This window comes from Phalangium opilio, unplaced genomic scaffold, assembly GCF_054372755.1.
Source record: "Phalangium opilio isolate 3A_F unplaced genomic scaffold, DU_Popi_V2 ptg000088l_1, whole genome shotgun sequence".
In the NCBI taxonomy this organism is placed as follows: Eukaryota; Metazoa; Arthropoda; class Arachnida; order Opiliones; family Phalangiidae; genus Phalangium; species Phalangium opilio.
In genome coordinates, this window is record NW_028324193.1 from 2,509,653 (window position 1) to 2,525,388 (window position 15,736).

At 38.2% G+C, this 15,736-nt stretch overlaps 3 protein-coding genes across 3 annotated transcripts; 1 reads left to right on the forward strand and 2 right to left on the reverse strand.

Moving 5' to 3' along the window:
- The first annotated feature begins 11,452 nt into the window (after positions 1–11,452).
- LOC149649058 (uncharacterized) lies at positions 11,453–12,347 on the forward strand. The gene is made up of 4 exons (XM_089849418.1): positions 11,453–11,620; positions 11,692–11,855; positions 11,925–12,054; positions 12,117–12,347. The coding sequence occupies exons 1-4, from the start codon at positions 11,453–11,455 to the stop codon at positions 12,345–12,347; spliced, it is 693 nt and encodes a 230-aa protein (XP_089705544.1).
- An 850-nt stretch (positions 12,348–13,197) lies between these two features.
- LOC149649059 (uncharacterized) lies at positions 13,198–13,744 on the reverse strand. The gene is made up of 2 exons (XM_089849420.1): positions 13,410–13,744; positions 13,198–13,342 (listed from the first exon to the last, which is right to left on the reverse strand). Exons 1-2 carry the CDS (start codon positions 13,688–13,690, stop codon positions 13,198–13,200), a joined length of 426 nt encoding a protein of 141 aa, XP_089705546.1. The 5' UTR covers positions 13,691–13,744.
- Positions 13,745–13,950: 206 nt separating this feature from the next.
- Positions 13,951–14,487, reverse strand: LOC149649060 (uncharacterized). Its single transcript, XM_089849387.1, has 2 exons — positions 14,229–14,487; positions 13,951–14,164 (listed from the first exon to the last, which is right to left on the reverse strand). Exons 1-2 carry the CDS (start codon positions 14,446–14,448, stop codon positions 13,989–13,991), a joined length of 396 nt encoding a protein of 131 aa, XP_089705513.1. The 5' UTR covers positions 14,449–14,487; the 3' UTR covers positions 13,951–13,988.
- Positions 14,488–15,736: the final 1,249 nt, after the last annotated feature.

The window sequence follows — 15,736 nt, forward strand, 5'->3', positions numbered from 1 at the left end:
CGGGCCCCTATTTTGTAGTTAAAATTTTAAAAAGATCCATTTAATAGTTAATTCTTTAAAGAATGAAGTTGCTAAGGGTGGTTTTAGAATTCATAAAATGAATCCGACATTTGGTGAAAGATACAATATTCTTCCATAGACATAACATGGGAATTTTATAAAAATGAGGGTTATGTCAGCAGGTACATAAAGAAAACTATTTATTCGTTACGTTTGGGAACCATCTTAAATGAAAGATAACAGTCCATAGATGTGCCTTCTCTTAGTTTCATTAAGATCAATTAAGTTTAAGTATTTATTTTTATCATTATAAACTCATACTACTAGTTACGATGTTTTGGGTATTGAAGTTACGGCGTTTTACCACTTTCAAAGACACGCATTTTAGCCCTAACTTTTTATATTGGACTTACGGCGTTTTTGTCATGATTCACGCCGTTAGTGGGAGATTAAGCAAGAAAAACATCGCGTTAGAGAGCGGCCACTTAAAACCAAAATTTTGGAATTGGACTTAATCTGGAGGCCAATTAGGTATGATTTTGTATTATTTTCGTAAGAAAAATGTCTTTAAAATTTACTAGAATAATAGAATTACTTACAAAACGTAAAAATCACAAGTTATTAAGCATAAGCAATTTCGCTAAGCCTCGGTCAAAATAGCGTTATGTTGAATTGTTGATGTTATATGCAACATCATCTTCGGTTATTTGGGATAAAAGCCAGACATTACGAATACTGTCGGTAGGTCCAAATAAATTATAAACAAATTAATTATTACTCTTACTGGTAGATCTATCAATTACTACAGTGTTATTTGTGACAGCTAGGACACATTAATAAGATTTAGAGGTATATTTTACACCTTAATATTGAAACCTCCGATGACTATAATTTTTCAAGGGAAATTATAATAAACAGAACTGTATAGATTCTTTCATTTAATAACATTTTACATTTGCATTATTTAAATTCAAATTCTATATTAAAGGTAAAAACCATTGCTGTCCATTGGATCTCTAACACGTTTTCTCAATTTCGACATACCGAGGTAGCTCTTCTAATTTGTGGCTGTGTTTTTTGAAAGTCCTTTATAACACAATGTTTAATTAAATGATATTATTTTCAGTTTTAGTTAAATATGTAACACACTGTTAGGCGGTTCTGCTATTAATCCTTCTCAAAGAAGTCAAAGTTTCAGAAATTATTGGGAATAGATGTTTTTTAGACGCAAGTGTACGTTACAAAAAATTGTTTCAAACTTACGTTTATGGGCCGAAGTTCTGCTTTTAAGAGGATACCATTCTCGGGCTTTTTATTTTATAGCACTTTATTCTTAAATTAATTAAAATCAATTCTGGTTAAATGATAAATTAATTAAAATAAATTCCAGTTAAATACGTAACACAATTTTTTATTAAGTTTCTGAAATTATCAGAGCTAAATATAAAAGACACACATTTAATTGCCCTCATTTCGACACAGCTGCAACCGTATAGATTCATTCATTTAATAACATTTCTCATTTCTAATTATTTAAATTCAAAGGGCTGTATTAACTTTTAAAGGTGAAAACCCAGCTGACTTAGAAGTAAACCAATACCGGGCTGCCAGGCTGTATCTAACACAACATCATCATCTCACAACATATGCATCTCTGGTCTTTAGGAGCTCCAGGACTCCCAACTGAAGCAGGGTGGGAAATAGGGATTTTTTTAAAACTAGACATTGGGCCAGCGACCTCCCCTGCCCTGGAATAAATGAACTGGTCCATGACCATTGACCAGGGCGCGGCGTCTGCTAAACTAAAGAAGTGGGTAATTAAAATAGTTGAGATAATGTCTGGAACCTGGTTACCCTAGAATTTCATGAGTGGTCCCGTGGACCACTGCTCCCCCTCCGATTTAATTTTTAAACTGGTCATTTTCCCTGTGCCACCGCCTTATTTACAACGCTGAACTGAAGATTCTTTTGCCCGGAGCATAGCCTACTCGATCACGCGCAACACGTCGCAGGCTGCTTGCGCTGTAGCGCGAGTCGGGGTGGGAAATAAGGATTTTTTTAAACTGGACATTAGGCCAGCGACCCTCCTGACTTGGAATAAATAAACTACTCCGTGACCATTGACCAGAGAACGTCGTCTGCTAAGCTAAAGAAGTGAATAATTAAAATATTAGAATTTTAATGTGTGGACTCTGGTTACTGTTCACTGTCATTGTAAACAAAGACGCAAAAAAGTAAAAGATAAGTGTAGAACATGAATTGTCTGAAGTAACAGATATTCAAATTTTCTCTTTTCAAAACATGATTATAAAACATCAATTATTTGAAAAAATTCTTATCTTAGTTTTTTTAACCAAAATTTCATTTGCCCAAAAATATTTTTCTACATTATTTACGCAAGTATTTGCTCTCAATATAAGATCGAGAAAAAAGAGTATCAACAAGAATTTTTTAAGGGATAATAGGGTAATTTTCCACTAACATTTGTTTCTATGTGGTTCAAATGCTCGGTAATCTTAATAATCGAGCTTTTAAATTTTTACATTTTAAAATCGGAAATATTGGGAGGCGAAAAATAACCTAGGCAGTTTGGCTGTGATGTAGTTATTAAATTCGAAAAGATCTGTAGATTTGTCAAGTTTTTATTATAAGTACTTTGGTATTAGGGACGGACAAAGGGATTTGCACATCGTTGATACCGGCGGCGAAGCGCATTAACTAGCTTTCGTTGAATATTCAATGAGGTAGACCACCAAGGTACTGTTTTGTGAGCAGGATTTGATGATTTTTTTTAGATTTTGAGCACATAGCTGAGAGAGGCAGTTGGTGAGGGAAGGAACGTACATGTCAACTTCATCAGTGGTCGACAAAAGAACTTTGTCAGGTCCTTCCAGGGCCGCTGAAACTGCAGCCAATCGACATTGCGAAGGTTATAACCAGTATTATACTGATGGGTAGCTGGAGTGGTTTAGTAAGAATAACAAATCAATCGATGGTCGGACATGGAAACATCATTAGGGATGCTCCAGTCAGAAAAATGTGCAGCGGTGTCTAAACTTGTGAGCGTGAGGCCTATATAACTGACCTTGGCCGTCAAAAGTCGGGTCACAGGAGGGATCGTTAAGAACATAGAAGTTGGAGCCGTTAACGTTGTCAACTGCAGCAAGACCCCTGGGATCTGAAAAAGGAGATCCCCAGAGGCCATGCTTGGCGTTGAAATCGCCGCCGATCAGCATGTTGTCGGGGCCAAAATCTGTGATAGTTGCACCAAGATTGTGCAGAAATAATTCAAAATTACAGGTCGGGGTAGCATAGACACTAGTGACACGAAGAATCGAGCCAAGAAATCTTAGTTTAATGGTAACCATATCAGAGCTACTTTGAAGAAGCAGAGCATCAATGGTGCGGTCAAAAATAACAATACCACATTTAGGGTGTTCAGGATGAGCAAAAACACAGGAGGTGACGGTTAAGCCAGCGATTTTCCCAGCAACAAGATATGGGTCGGATATAAGAATGATGTGAAGTTTATTGTCTAAACTGAACTGTCGTAGAAGAGTAGTGGCAAAGTTGTCATGGCCAATATTTATTTGAGCAAGCTTGATAATTTGGTTGTTATTCATCGTGGGAGATGACAGTAGTAGAAGAATGAGTATCTGGATTTGGAGTGTAGTTAGTGTGGGACCTTCTAAGGGAAAGTTCACGTTGATAAGTTGGACATTGTTAGTTCACGCAAGCATCAGCCGTGTCATAATTGGTTTTGTATAAATTGTTAGCAGTGCAGCAACGGCAACAAGATAAGGTAGTCGCTGTGCATGTTTGGAAACTATGTTCTTCGACACATAGCGTACAGAATTGAATGGAATTGGAACACGTTTGTTTAGTATGTCCCAAGAGACAACACTTAAAACAACGTGGAATATTTAGAAACTCTTTAACAACGTTACGAGTCGAACAAACGTAAATTTTACACTGTTTCTTCAGTGCAATGAATGCCGTGGGGTGCATTCAATTACCCAGTTGACAGTGTTAGACTTGCCATTGAGCGCAAATTAACCAGTTATGTTTAATTGAGGAAAGTCAAAAGTGTTTTGGGAGAAAATCTTCTGTAGATGATCCTCTTTCTCGTTTATCGTTTATCAACGTCCAGGATGATCATATTAGGGTTAGATTTAGATGGGGTAACAGCATGTAATGAGTCTTTGAGTTGCAGACTTAGAATCGAAGTTTGATAGAGCCTGGGCATCGGTCTTATCGTTGCAGACTACTACTACTCCGTTATTTTGGCAAGAACGAACATTGGTGATCCCAATTTCATCTTAGCTGGGTCGACGTGATGAAGAATTTGGGTTTTTAAGATCATCCGAGGAGGCGTTGGAACCCTCTAGGGGGTAAATCCAAAGTGTGTTGTCGGTTCACGGGGAACTAACTTTCTTTCCTTTTTTGCAGGTGGAACTGAGGACGGAGCAGAAAGTGTCACTGCGGACGCAGCAGAGGCGGCCGGCGACGTACCAACTGAGGACGGATTGGGTGCCCGGGCGGAACGCTTTTTACTAGCGACTTCATTAATCTACTGGACCTTTACGTTGTTAACAATCCCGATTTCCCTCCAACTTTCTCGTCGTGTAACGGACGTAGTTCGATCCATCTTACTCTTATCACGGGCCAGTTACTACCGCATATCTCAGACTGAACGGTGCTGGATGACACGGACAGTCTCAGCGATCATAGATATGTCACATTCCAACTCAACTAAAATCATACAAACAACACACAGTCCACTCACATATACAATACGTCCAGTACTCACTGTAATTTATTGGATGTACCTCATATGAGCAGTTCCCTGTAGAGCAGTTCTCGAAATAGCAACCGCGATTCCAAAAAAACAGCGTAGTTTTTCAAAACTAAGGTTTTAGAAATAGCGGCTGCTGTTTTGGGAACTAGCAGTGTTTGTGTTGAGTTTTGAGCATTTCTTAACAATACAGTTGTATTCGTTGGTTTCAAAAACTACCTTTTTCTGTGATCATTTAGTCAGTAATGTGACCTACTAACGGATCGTGTTTATGATTTTTTTTAAAAAAGTACATTTAAATATTGTACTGTTCTTCTGGCTGTTATCAGTTTACAATAATTTGGAAAAGACATATTATAATTCGAGAAATGTTATTTTATTTTGGAAGTAGATAATGTAAACAGTTATTTTTTGGAAAAGGCATATTATAATTCGAGAATGGTTATTTTATTTCGGAAGTAGATAATTGTAAACATTAGTTTTTTGGAAAAGGCGTAACATTGTTGCACCATTTCCAAAATATTACTAACCTAAGTCTAACCAAACGAAACAAAACCTAATCTAACCTAAACTATTCAGTTGAAATAATCAACTTTAACCTAACGACATTATCCATATCTGGCCTAGTTCTTTTTGAGTTCATATAACCCAGCTGGGTCAGCTTACACCATTATAAACAACTATGGTTTTTCGCATATCTGTTTTTCCGCTGTTTAGACAACTGCTGTAACGGTACGCCGCGTTTGCGAGAACCGCTGTATCGGTAATTGCTGTAATGGGTAAACTACCATTTCGGGAACCGCTATTTAGAGAACTGTTGTTATGAGGACCGCTATTATGAAATCCGCTTATAAGGGAACTGCTCATGTGAAGGCTTCCCGAATTTATTTGCCTCCAACGCGAAAAAATCTCTGGATATTCTAGAAATCCCTGAATTTACTCAACCACAGGACGTGGAAAATTTTGCCGATATCATAGGTATTCAAACAAGCGCTATCTGTGAAGCGTGCCTTAAGAGGAGAGGTTTTAAACCTCATTCTGTAGTTCCCTGGTGGTCGCCAACACTGAATATTCACTGGAAGAAGAGCACTACGCAGAAGGTATCAAAACTTCTCTTTTCACACTGAGCGCGATCGACTTAGTCGGCTTTATTGAGCTGAACTAGCCAGTTACAAATTGGCTATCACCCAGGCGAAACAAACTTCTTGGGCGGCGTACTGTTCCTCTTGTGAAGTTAGTAACCCAGTCACGCTCCCATACAAGCTTGCAGCGAGAAAATGCAGAACAGTTCCCACTCTTTTCGGCTTGGAGACTCCGTCTGGAACAATCACTCAAACCGTCCACGAAACTTATCAGGTCCTTTTTCCATCAGATGACCCAGAAACGGATTCTGACTGGCACATACGCATGCGAGACTTGAGCCGTGCTCCCACAGTAACAGAAGACGACGTTCCCTTAATTGGTAGTGAACTTTCCGAAGCAATCTACGCTTTGCCGACGGGCAATTCCCCAGGTCATGACGGTATCACCATTGAAGTTATCCAACATACTTACGACATCCGCGCTGATCTCTTCCTCGCCCTCTTCAATGCATGTCTGCAATACGGATGCTTCCCTAAGATCTGGAAAACTGCAAAGATTATTCTGTTGAATAAACCTGGAAAACCTGGCAATAAGAGCAAGTAAACTCTCCGCCTGACACTGTCCTCGGAGCGGATAGCGCCGAGCCACGAGAGCCCGGCGCTTAGTGCTAGAAAGGTGAACCTTTCGGTTCGCTCTCCGCTTCACCGAGTAAGTAAAGAAACGATGAAAGTAGTGGTATTTCACCGGCGGCCGCGAGCGACCTCCCACTTATGCTACACCTCTCATGTCTCTTCACAGAGTGAGACTAGAGTCAACAGGGTCTTCTTTCCCCGCTGTTTCAGCAAAGCCCGTTCCATTGGCTCTGGTTTCGCTAGATAGTAGATAGGGACAAGTTTAGTTTCTATTTATATCCCCCTGCACCGATAGTAGATAGGAACAGGTTTTGCGATTTATATACCCCTGTATCGCGGAAAGTTCGCATGCCAGACAGATAGGGACATGAATGTTTTGTAGATTTGTAGAGCTCGCACACCGGATGTACCATTATGGCGCTTCTTTCCAATAATAACTTGACTCAACGCTCAGTAGATAGATAGGGACTGTGGGAATCTCGTTAATCCATTCATTCGAGTCACTAATTAGATGACGAGGCATTTGCTTATTTTCAGATTTGGACCTGCGTCACTAGGTCCGACTCATAATTAAATAGCCGCGACGACATCTAAACTAGTGAGTATTTAATTATTTATTTTATAACATTAACCTGGTTAAAATATATAGGTAAGTTAAACGTGTGTTTTGTTTTTAGTTTTAATTTAATTTTCTTTTTATGTTATTATAATATAAAGCCAATTGGTAATCAGAGAAAAAGGTAAGTTATTATTTAAACACAGACTAAATGTTAAATTGCCTTAAATTTGGTGAGGACACAGAGACCTCCGACCAGTGCATCTTTTGATAGGAAGCGCTGTTGAAAGTCCGTGATTCCAAATTCCTTAAGGTGTCTGACCGTCCTGGAAAATAGCAAGCCTCTAGCTCCAATTATTTCGGGAATTAATTGAGTAGTTTTCTCAAAAGTCATTTTTCTTCGAAGACTCTCATAGGTGTCCACCTTTTGTTGGTACACCTTGTTGAGGGCAGCTTCATTGCAGTCCCAAGGGACGGCAACCTCAACAATATAGTTCTTATCCGGGCAGAGGATAACTCCATCTGGCCTGAGCCGCGTTCCATTTCCATCTAACCTCAATTTTTCCAGCTCCACTCAGGAGTTAAAGATCTTGTCACCTATGTATTTAGTGACTTTCTGCACAATATACGCACAATTATATTGTGTCTCTTCATCCGCGCTCCTTGAAAAAGCGGGCAAGTTTGACAAATGTGGAAAGCGGTCTCAAGCTCATTGCAGCCGTGCCCGCATTTCCTACTTCCTAGACAGCCAGACACCTTGTTGGTAAGACTCAGTGTTGTAGATAATCCAGCCCTTAGTAGGGCTCGGGGTTTTTGATCGCTTTTATCGAAAAATACGGTTAACTACAAATAATTGAAAATTATTCAGACGTTTATTCATTTAAACAAAACAACAATTTTAGCTGACATTTTATGAGATTGAATAATCTTAGTAAAAACTTAACCGGCAAATCTAATCAATCGGCAAAATTTTACCATAATATTTTATAATTTAAGCTTCATAAAAAATATTCAAATCATTTTTTTTGTAGTAGACATTCATCTTAAATTTTGTCACTATTGTGTTTTATTAGAATTTAACATGTATACGCTTTTCTCCGTATCAGTTATTTATGATCAGATCGCCAAAATCACTTATTGTTACAATCTTTTCGATAAAAGACAATTCCAAAAAGCCATAGTTATTACGTTAGTGGACTATATAGCAAAATTTTTTCCTCCGAACAACAAAAAAAGTATTATTGTGATATTTTCGCCATAGGGATCTCGCGATACCACCTTAAACTAGTAGCAAAATTACACCGGTTTTAGTGGGAAACTGAATTAAGTGTGTAAGAACTTAACGTCTTTGATTACCGGGCTTGAAAATTACTTTTTCTTACCGTATAGTAAAAATGGCGATATTAATGTGTAGCATCAAAAGGGAATAATAGATAATGCTATCTTTATAATTTGAAAATGGATGCCTTCGATTCTTGTTGCGAAACCCATCCATATTATCTAAACATAAACGTCCGAGACTCGAACAAAGAGGGGTTAGTGTAATATAAAAGGGTCAAGGTAAAAATGGGAAGTGAAACAATATTTGAGGATCACCAACATACCTATTCTCTATAGCCTGTCTCTCAGGAGAAGTAAAAATGCACTCGTCCCTACCACCTACTATATTTCCACTGCCTTCTCTAATACTAGGCCTTGCGATGGGAATAAAAGGGGGGTGGAAGTTAGGATTTCACTAATGGCACTAGATGTCGCTTTAAGGACGTTTCAAACCGGCGGCAAATTTAAAACTATGGGAAATTGTTAGCTACGACGAAGTGTAATCTGCTAAGTTCGTATCGAAAAAGAAAGCAAAAACCGGTCAATAAACCGATTCATGATGCTGAACGGTTTCCGAGTTCGAAAAATACTAGTTTAAATTTGGTGTTTGTTTTGCCACGTGTCAATGGCGTCTGCATGGAAATTTCAACCCATCACAGCCCTTAAGTTTTTCCCAAAAACTGCCACTGCCAATGAAATACCTTAAGTTTGATTTGGATTACCCAATGAGCGAGCTTAGGAGAGATAGGAGGAGATTTCTTTGGCAGCTGAATTCGGACACAGACATTATCTCCAATATTTTAATTATCCACATCTCTAGTTTAGCAGACGATGTGCCCTGGTCAATGGTCATGGACAAGGTTATTTAGTCCAGTTTAAAAAATCCTTATTTCCCTTCCTGGTCCGCCATAAGCGAAAGACGTGACGTCATGCGAGACTGCGCAGTGCGAATTTACTTTCGTCATCGCGAAAATTCGCCTCAGAAATGAGCCATCTAACGGTTACTAAGCGCAAATTCAAAATGTCACATAAAAAATGCTTCTGTTGTACATTTCAAGGCCTAGTATTAGAGAAGGCAGTGATCAAAATGAGACAGAGCTTTAATGCAACAAAAATACTAAAGACATCGTAATTATGAGAAATATTTCCACATATTCACTTTATATTATGGAAAAATGGAATATCTTAACCTTAACGATGATGATGGAGATAGAAGCCAGTAAGAACAGACTGGTGTCCAAGTGGGATGGAGAAAAGACCAGAAGATGGTGGTGTTTAGAAGCCAGTAAGTTCAGACTGGTGTCCACGTGGGATGGACAAAAGACCACAGGATGGTGGTGTTAGACAGACAATGTAGTAATAGCCATTACAAAAGGAATACAATTTTCCAAATTTCCGGTTCGGAAATTGAGAACACATTTGCCCCGATTTGCCAACTGCGAACGCGGTCCCCTGGGGTGTAACAAGAGACAGACACACACAGACTGACATGTCGAAATTAGAACCTCTCCGTGACATACGTCACACGGAGAGGTATAAACATAGACTGCTTTTTAACACTTAAATATTATAAGAAATCAGGGATAGATTTAATTTTAGAAGTAAGAATGGAGAACAGAGTAGTCTGGGCGCGCGTCAAAGTCCCGGACCCCTTCCACGGGACGGAGGGGTATGATAGAAGAGGCGGGTCATAGTGACAGAGGTAAAAAGGAATTACGTATTTTTCTACGTCCCCGTCAGCAACGTCATCAAAACGTAGTCTAAGTGAGCCAATAAGATAACTTAAATTTTTCTTTACGTGTTGGAGGGAGGGGCTCTATACTGGGCTATGAGTCGGACCAAGTAAATACTAACCGTTCTCCATTCCTAAAATTAAATCTATCCCTGAAAAATATAATTAATATTTAATATTTTCTACGTTAGTTGTTCGCCTTATTGAGCGTTACATCGTTTTAAAAAAGAACAATTAAAACGTCTTGAGAGAATTGACTAATATTAACGTTTGAAATGAAGCATACGCCTGTTGCTTGGCCTTAAGGCGGGTTTCCAAACGCGCTTGAAAGTCAAAAAGATTGAGCTTGAGCGTTTCAAAATCCGCGCTTCTCAAGCGCTCCTATAACTAGCGCCATCTTGTGCCGTAGCATAAGTATGAGCACAAGCGTTACCTGTTTCCAAAGAATCTAAAAATAGCTGCTTAGCTCGCGTAGCAGTTCAAAAAATTCTGAAATAGAAATGGCGATTATCAACCAGCGGAAACGACGTTTGCTTATAAAACGGAATTTGTTGCTAATTCAGTTGTATTATCAACTAATTTCAAAGTTCAAGCCAAACAAAAATAAACACATAGATTTACACGTGTCCTCAAACTTTCAAAGGCTATATTGAACCTACTTGAGAATTTCATTTCAGTTGCAATAAATTTGCAGTGGCATTCCACAGTAACTATATTTTCTTCGTCTATGCCAAATTGCTGGCTTATTTATAACTAGATAAATATTTCTTTCACCACCGCCTTTTCTTTATTTCCCTGCTTACTTTTTAATTAATTCTTTCAATTCGCGTTGTGTAAGTCATTTGATTTGACTTTCTCAATCCGAGACTCCGAGTCCGAATTTATAAAAACTTGGGCCTTGGCCATATGAAATTTGATCCTCATTGGCCAAAACGTCTATGACGTCAAGCTTGAACTGTTTAAGCTCAAGCAAATATCTACTCACGACAGATATAAGCTTGACGCGATTTTCAAGCGCAAGCTACTTAAAAAGCGAGTTTGGAAATGGTACCGACCTGGAGCTTAAGCGTAAACTTGAAATTTTCAAGCTTGAGCTCAATCTTTTAAGGCTCGTTTTCAATCAAGCAAAAATATACGCTTTTTGCTTACGATTGAAAGTAAAAAAAATCGCGTTTTGCATCTCCGCGCTCCAGCGAGAGAGAAAAGCAAAAGCGGACAGGCTAGGTCGTTTTCAAGCCCGCCGGGAAAAGATTTTCAATCGCCCTGTAACGACATCACGTGATAGTGATAGGCGTGGAATTCTCTATCTCGCGGGTGAAAAGTTCAGAACAAAAATGGCGATCACTACGAGAAGACGGCGTATTTTAATTCAAAGGCAATTACTTTTAATTCAATTGTATTATCAATTGACGTTAAATGCAAAGAAAAAATATAAACAGAAGAGATGGTGGGTTCATCCTATTTGGAGAAAACGTAGTAGTGAAGGACACTATAGGACTCTGGTAGTTATATTCTTGTATAATTTTAATCACACTTGGTGAAATCAGTTTAAATAATTTCTTTTTATTTTTAGATGAAAACAATGAGGCGAACCGACAACCGGAAATTTTCTAATTTTACTAGAATGGAACCGACTTTATTTGATAAACTTTTGGAATTAGTAAGGCCATACATTGTTAAGAATCCTCCAGGACGAAAACCAATATCTCCCGGAGAAAGACTGGCTCTAACATTACGGTAAGCTATTATTATTTAATATTAAATATTGTTTATAAATGTTCTTGATTAAAATATATTAAATTAAAGGTTTTTGGCAACTGGAGATTCATTTGATTCCATGGCATACGCCTTTCGCCTCGGTAAAACCACAACACATAACATTGTTAAAGAGACCTGTCAGGCGCTTTGGGATGTACTTCAGCCTTTGTATTTACCGGTAAAGTCATTCTTCATAGCATATTGGCCTATTATATTTCTAAGTCAAAATTTTATCTTTAGCAACCTACTGAAAATAATTGGAGTATGGCTGAAGCAGAATATCGAAACCGATGGAATTTTCCTACATGTTGCGGGGCCGTTGATGGCAAACATGTAATGATACAGCAACCATCAAACAGTGGAACGTTGGATTATAATTACAAAGTAACTAATTATTTTGACTATAAATATACTAAATTTGCACAATTTAATACTTCTGTTTTTGACAGGGTTTCAACTCCATTGTTTTGATGGCAGTTGTTGATGCAAAATACCGGTTTTTAGTAGTAGACGTGGGGGGATATGGCTCGCATTCTGATGGAGGAATTTTCAAGTCCTCTTCATTTGGTCAAGCAGTCGAAAATAACCAAGCCAGATTTCCACCGGCTGTTTTATTGCCAAACACCAACATTGCTTCTCCTCATGTCCTTGTTGGAGATGACGCCTTCCAGCTATTGCCCAATTTTATGAAGCCGTATTCTAGAGATGGTCGACTTACAAATTCTCAAATCATTTTTAATTATCGGTTAAGCAGAGCCAGGTAGACCTTTAATTTGCAAAATTTTATTGCCTTGGTTCAAATAATTGTAACCTTTTTGCTTTTTGAACTAAAATATTTTAGGAGATGTAGCGAAAATGCGTTTGGCATTTTGGCCACACGTTGGAGGGTGTTTCGACGACCTCTTATTTTGAAGCCATCTAATGTCGACAAAGTTATTAAAGCTTGTGTAGTGCTACATAATTTTTTGATGAAAGAGGAAGAGAAGACGAAGCAAAAACGTTATTGCCCAAATGACTTTGCCGATTATGTTGATAAAAACACTGGAAATATTATAAAAGGAAAATGGCATGATAAATTGAGAAATGATCCTGCTAAGGGATTTGAAAAACTGAAACCTACATCGGCTAGAAATTATAGCAGAGAAGTGGCGATAATTAGGGATAACTATGCCAAATATTTCGTAAAAGAAGGCAATGTTGAATGGCAATGGGACTTGAAAGGTGTGAAGAGACCAGACAATTAATCGAACTGAGATCAAATTTATTTGTACAAAACAAGTTACATTTATTTATACATATTCTAAATAAAAATTCATGGAACTCAATCACAGTCTTCAATAAATTTCATAATGGTGTCAATGACCTCTCTTTCACAGCGACGCCGTTTTTTGGTATCAACATCTCTCAGAAGACTAGCAGCATAGTCTGCAAAAGCAGTGGCTGAATCATCAGGTTTAGAAATTTCTCTGCAAATATGTTATTAAATCAATAAATTTTTGGTTGAAATGGAGGATGAAATTATGCTTTAAATACTTGTTACAATGTGCCAGAGCTTCAAGCACAGAAGAGGGTGGAATAGAAGGGTTAGATTCCCTCTTGTTCTTCTTGTACATTTTTTCGTGGTTAATTTTCCTTTTGGCGATAGAAACTTTCTCCCTCGAGCTCTTCGAGTCTGACGATGTTATTTCTTCGCTTGTTTTTGATGGACCAGGGGATGGGTTATCGAAGTCAGTTATTAAATCATTTCGTTCCTCGCTTATTGCTTCTTCTTCATGGTCGGATATTTCCTCATTAACGGTATACTCTTTCCCCATGAAATTGCAAGTAAAAGATCCATTTATTTTAGGATCCGCTTCCGATTTGTCCTGGAAATCAGCTGTTGCCACATCTGAGAAATTTGATGTGGTTCTATTTCATAATATAGATAGATATTCTCAGATATTATGCCAAAAATTTTATAATAAAGAATTCATTGAACTCAATCACTTAGTTCAATAAATACAAGTGAAATTTGCCATTAAGTTCTGATAAAGGCATTCCTATTTCGGAGACCCTTAACGTATAGGCTAGGGTCACTAGAAAATAGGAATGTGGCCCAGAAATTTAAACCACTTACTCTCTTCTTTTCAGTATGTCTTTCAAAAATAACAATGACTTAAAAAATGGCCAATTTACACTATCGAATACAGATTCGTCAGTTTCTTGGCCACTTTTGGAAACGGTGACTGTGTGGTAGTGTGTTCGAAACTGGTCAAATAAAGTTTTCCACCTTTTCTTGCACACATCCTCTAATATAAATGTTATAAATTATTATATGTAGAAACTTAAAATGACTGTATAGTGGATACTCACTTTTTAAATTCATTTCTTTGGCTATTTCTGTCCAAGATTTTTCATTCAGATCTCTATCTCTGTACGAAGCTAAGCCTCGGTTCCATAAATTTTCATGATTTCTGACTAATGAAATTATTTTATCCTTTTCATCCGCTGCCGCTTTTTTCGTTGCTTCCCTTTCAGACCTTAACATTTCCTGTAGTTCTTTTTTCGATGGCATTTTAATTAGTACTATCATAAAATAAAATACTTTCCGCCGTGATTCTGCGGAAATGTAAAATAACAACAACAATGGCCGGTCCTAGGAGCAGCTCAGCAGGGAGAGAAACACCACTAGTGGTAAATTTCTATTGGACGCCTTGAAATGACGTCAGACGGCATCATCGCTTCTAGCGCAAAGCTCACGCAAATATCTACCCGGGATAGATATCTGCTTGAACGAAGATTCAAGCAGAAGCGCGCGTATGCAAGCTTAAAGCTTGAGCTCAAGCGGGATTGAAAACGGCATTAGTTTTTGCTTTTGCGTTTTGCTTTGATTTTTCAAGCTCAAGCTCGCTTTTTTTGTTCAAAAAAGCTTGATTGAAAACGAGCCTTTAGCTGTTCAAGCGCGTTTGGAAACCCACCTTTACACAAATAGGTAGTATATAAAGGATTCGAATCTCAGCTGTATATAAAAACACCGCAATTGCGTGAACCTTTGGAGGAAGACCCCGCCATTGCAAGGCTAGAATTTTCTCGTAACCCTAGTCGATCTCTGCGTACGTTTTAACCTTAATGAAGATGGAGTAGAAGCCAGTATGTAGAGACTGGTGTCCATGTGGGATGGATAATGACCAGAAGATGGTGTTGTGTAGATGCCAGTGTGTGCAGACTGGTGTCCATGTGAAATGGACAAAGACCAGAAGATGGTGGTGTGTAGAAGCCAGTGTGTGCAGATTGTTGTCCATGTGGGATTGACAAAGCGCAGATGATTGACTGGTGTCCATGTGGGAAGGACAAATGACCAAAGGATGGTGGTGTTAGACACGTAATGGAGTAATAGCCGTTGTAAGTGGAATACAATTTTCCAAATTTCCTGGAACTTAAACTGCGGTCCGGAATTTTAGACCGAGTTTGCTCCAATTTGCAAACTGTGAACGCGGTCCTCTGGGGTGTAACAACAGACAGACACGCACGTAGAAATTAGAACCTCTCCGTTACATACGTCATTCGGAGAGATAAAAGCAAATAAATTAATTGTAACTGGAGCCTTGCGATCTTTACTCTCCAACTAAAGTTTTATATTGGTGACAGCGGTGGGATACTGGCAGATAGCCTTGGATTCTATTAATATGGAGTAAAACTGCATTCATTACCAAAGAAAAAAATAAGGCGCTCCAAAATCATTCCAACGGTTAATGGAGTGTGTACTTCGAGGTTTGAAGTGCAAAATATGTTTGATATTAGACTACGTTATAATTATCTCTAATTAATTTACGGAACACCTTCAACGACTAGAAAAAGATTTTAAATATCTTGAAGATAAC

What these genes read in the sequence shown, in the direction of transcription:
- LOC149649058 (XM_089849418.1), top strand. Translation starts at nt 11,453, where the DNA reads ATGGCGATCACTACGAGAAGACGGCGTATTTTAATTCAAAGGCAATTA. An exon ending in AAGGACACTATAGGACTCTG is followed by an intron (nt 11,621 to 11,691) that starts GTAGTTATATTC and finishes TTTTATTTTTAG; the next exon opens with ATGAAAACAATGAGGCGAAC. An exon ending in TTCAGCCTTTGTATTTACCG is followed by an intron (nt 12,055 to 12,116) that starts GTAAAGTCATTC and finishes TTTTATCTTTAG; the next exon opens with CAACCTACTGAAAATAATTG.
- LOC149649059 (XM_089849420.1), bottom strand. Translation starts at nt 13,690, where the DNA reads ATGGGGAAAGAGTATACCGTTAATGAGGAAATATCCGACCATGAAGAA. An exon ending in GCTCTGGCACATTGTAACAA is followed by an intron (nt 13,343 to 13,409) that starts GTATTTAAAGCA and finishes ACATATTTGCAG; the next exon opens with AGAAATTTCTAAACCTGATG.
- LOC149649060 (XM_089849387.1), bottom strand. Translation starts at nt 14,448, where the DNA reads ATGATAGTACTAATTAAAATGCCATCGAAAAAAGAACTACAGGAAATG. An exon ending in CAAAGAAATGAATTTAAAAA is followed by an intron (nt 14,165 to 14,228) that starts GTGAGTATCCAC and finishes CATTTATATTAG; the next exon opens with AGGATGTGTGCAAGAAAAGG.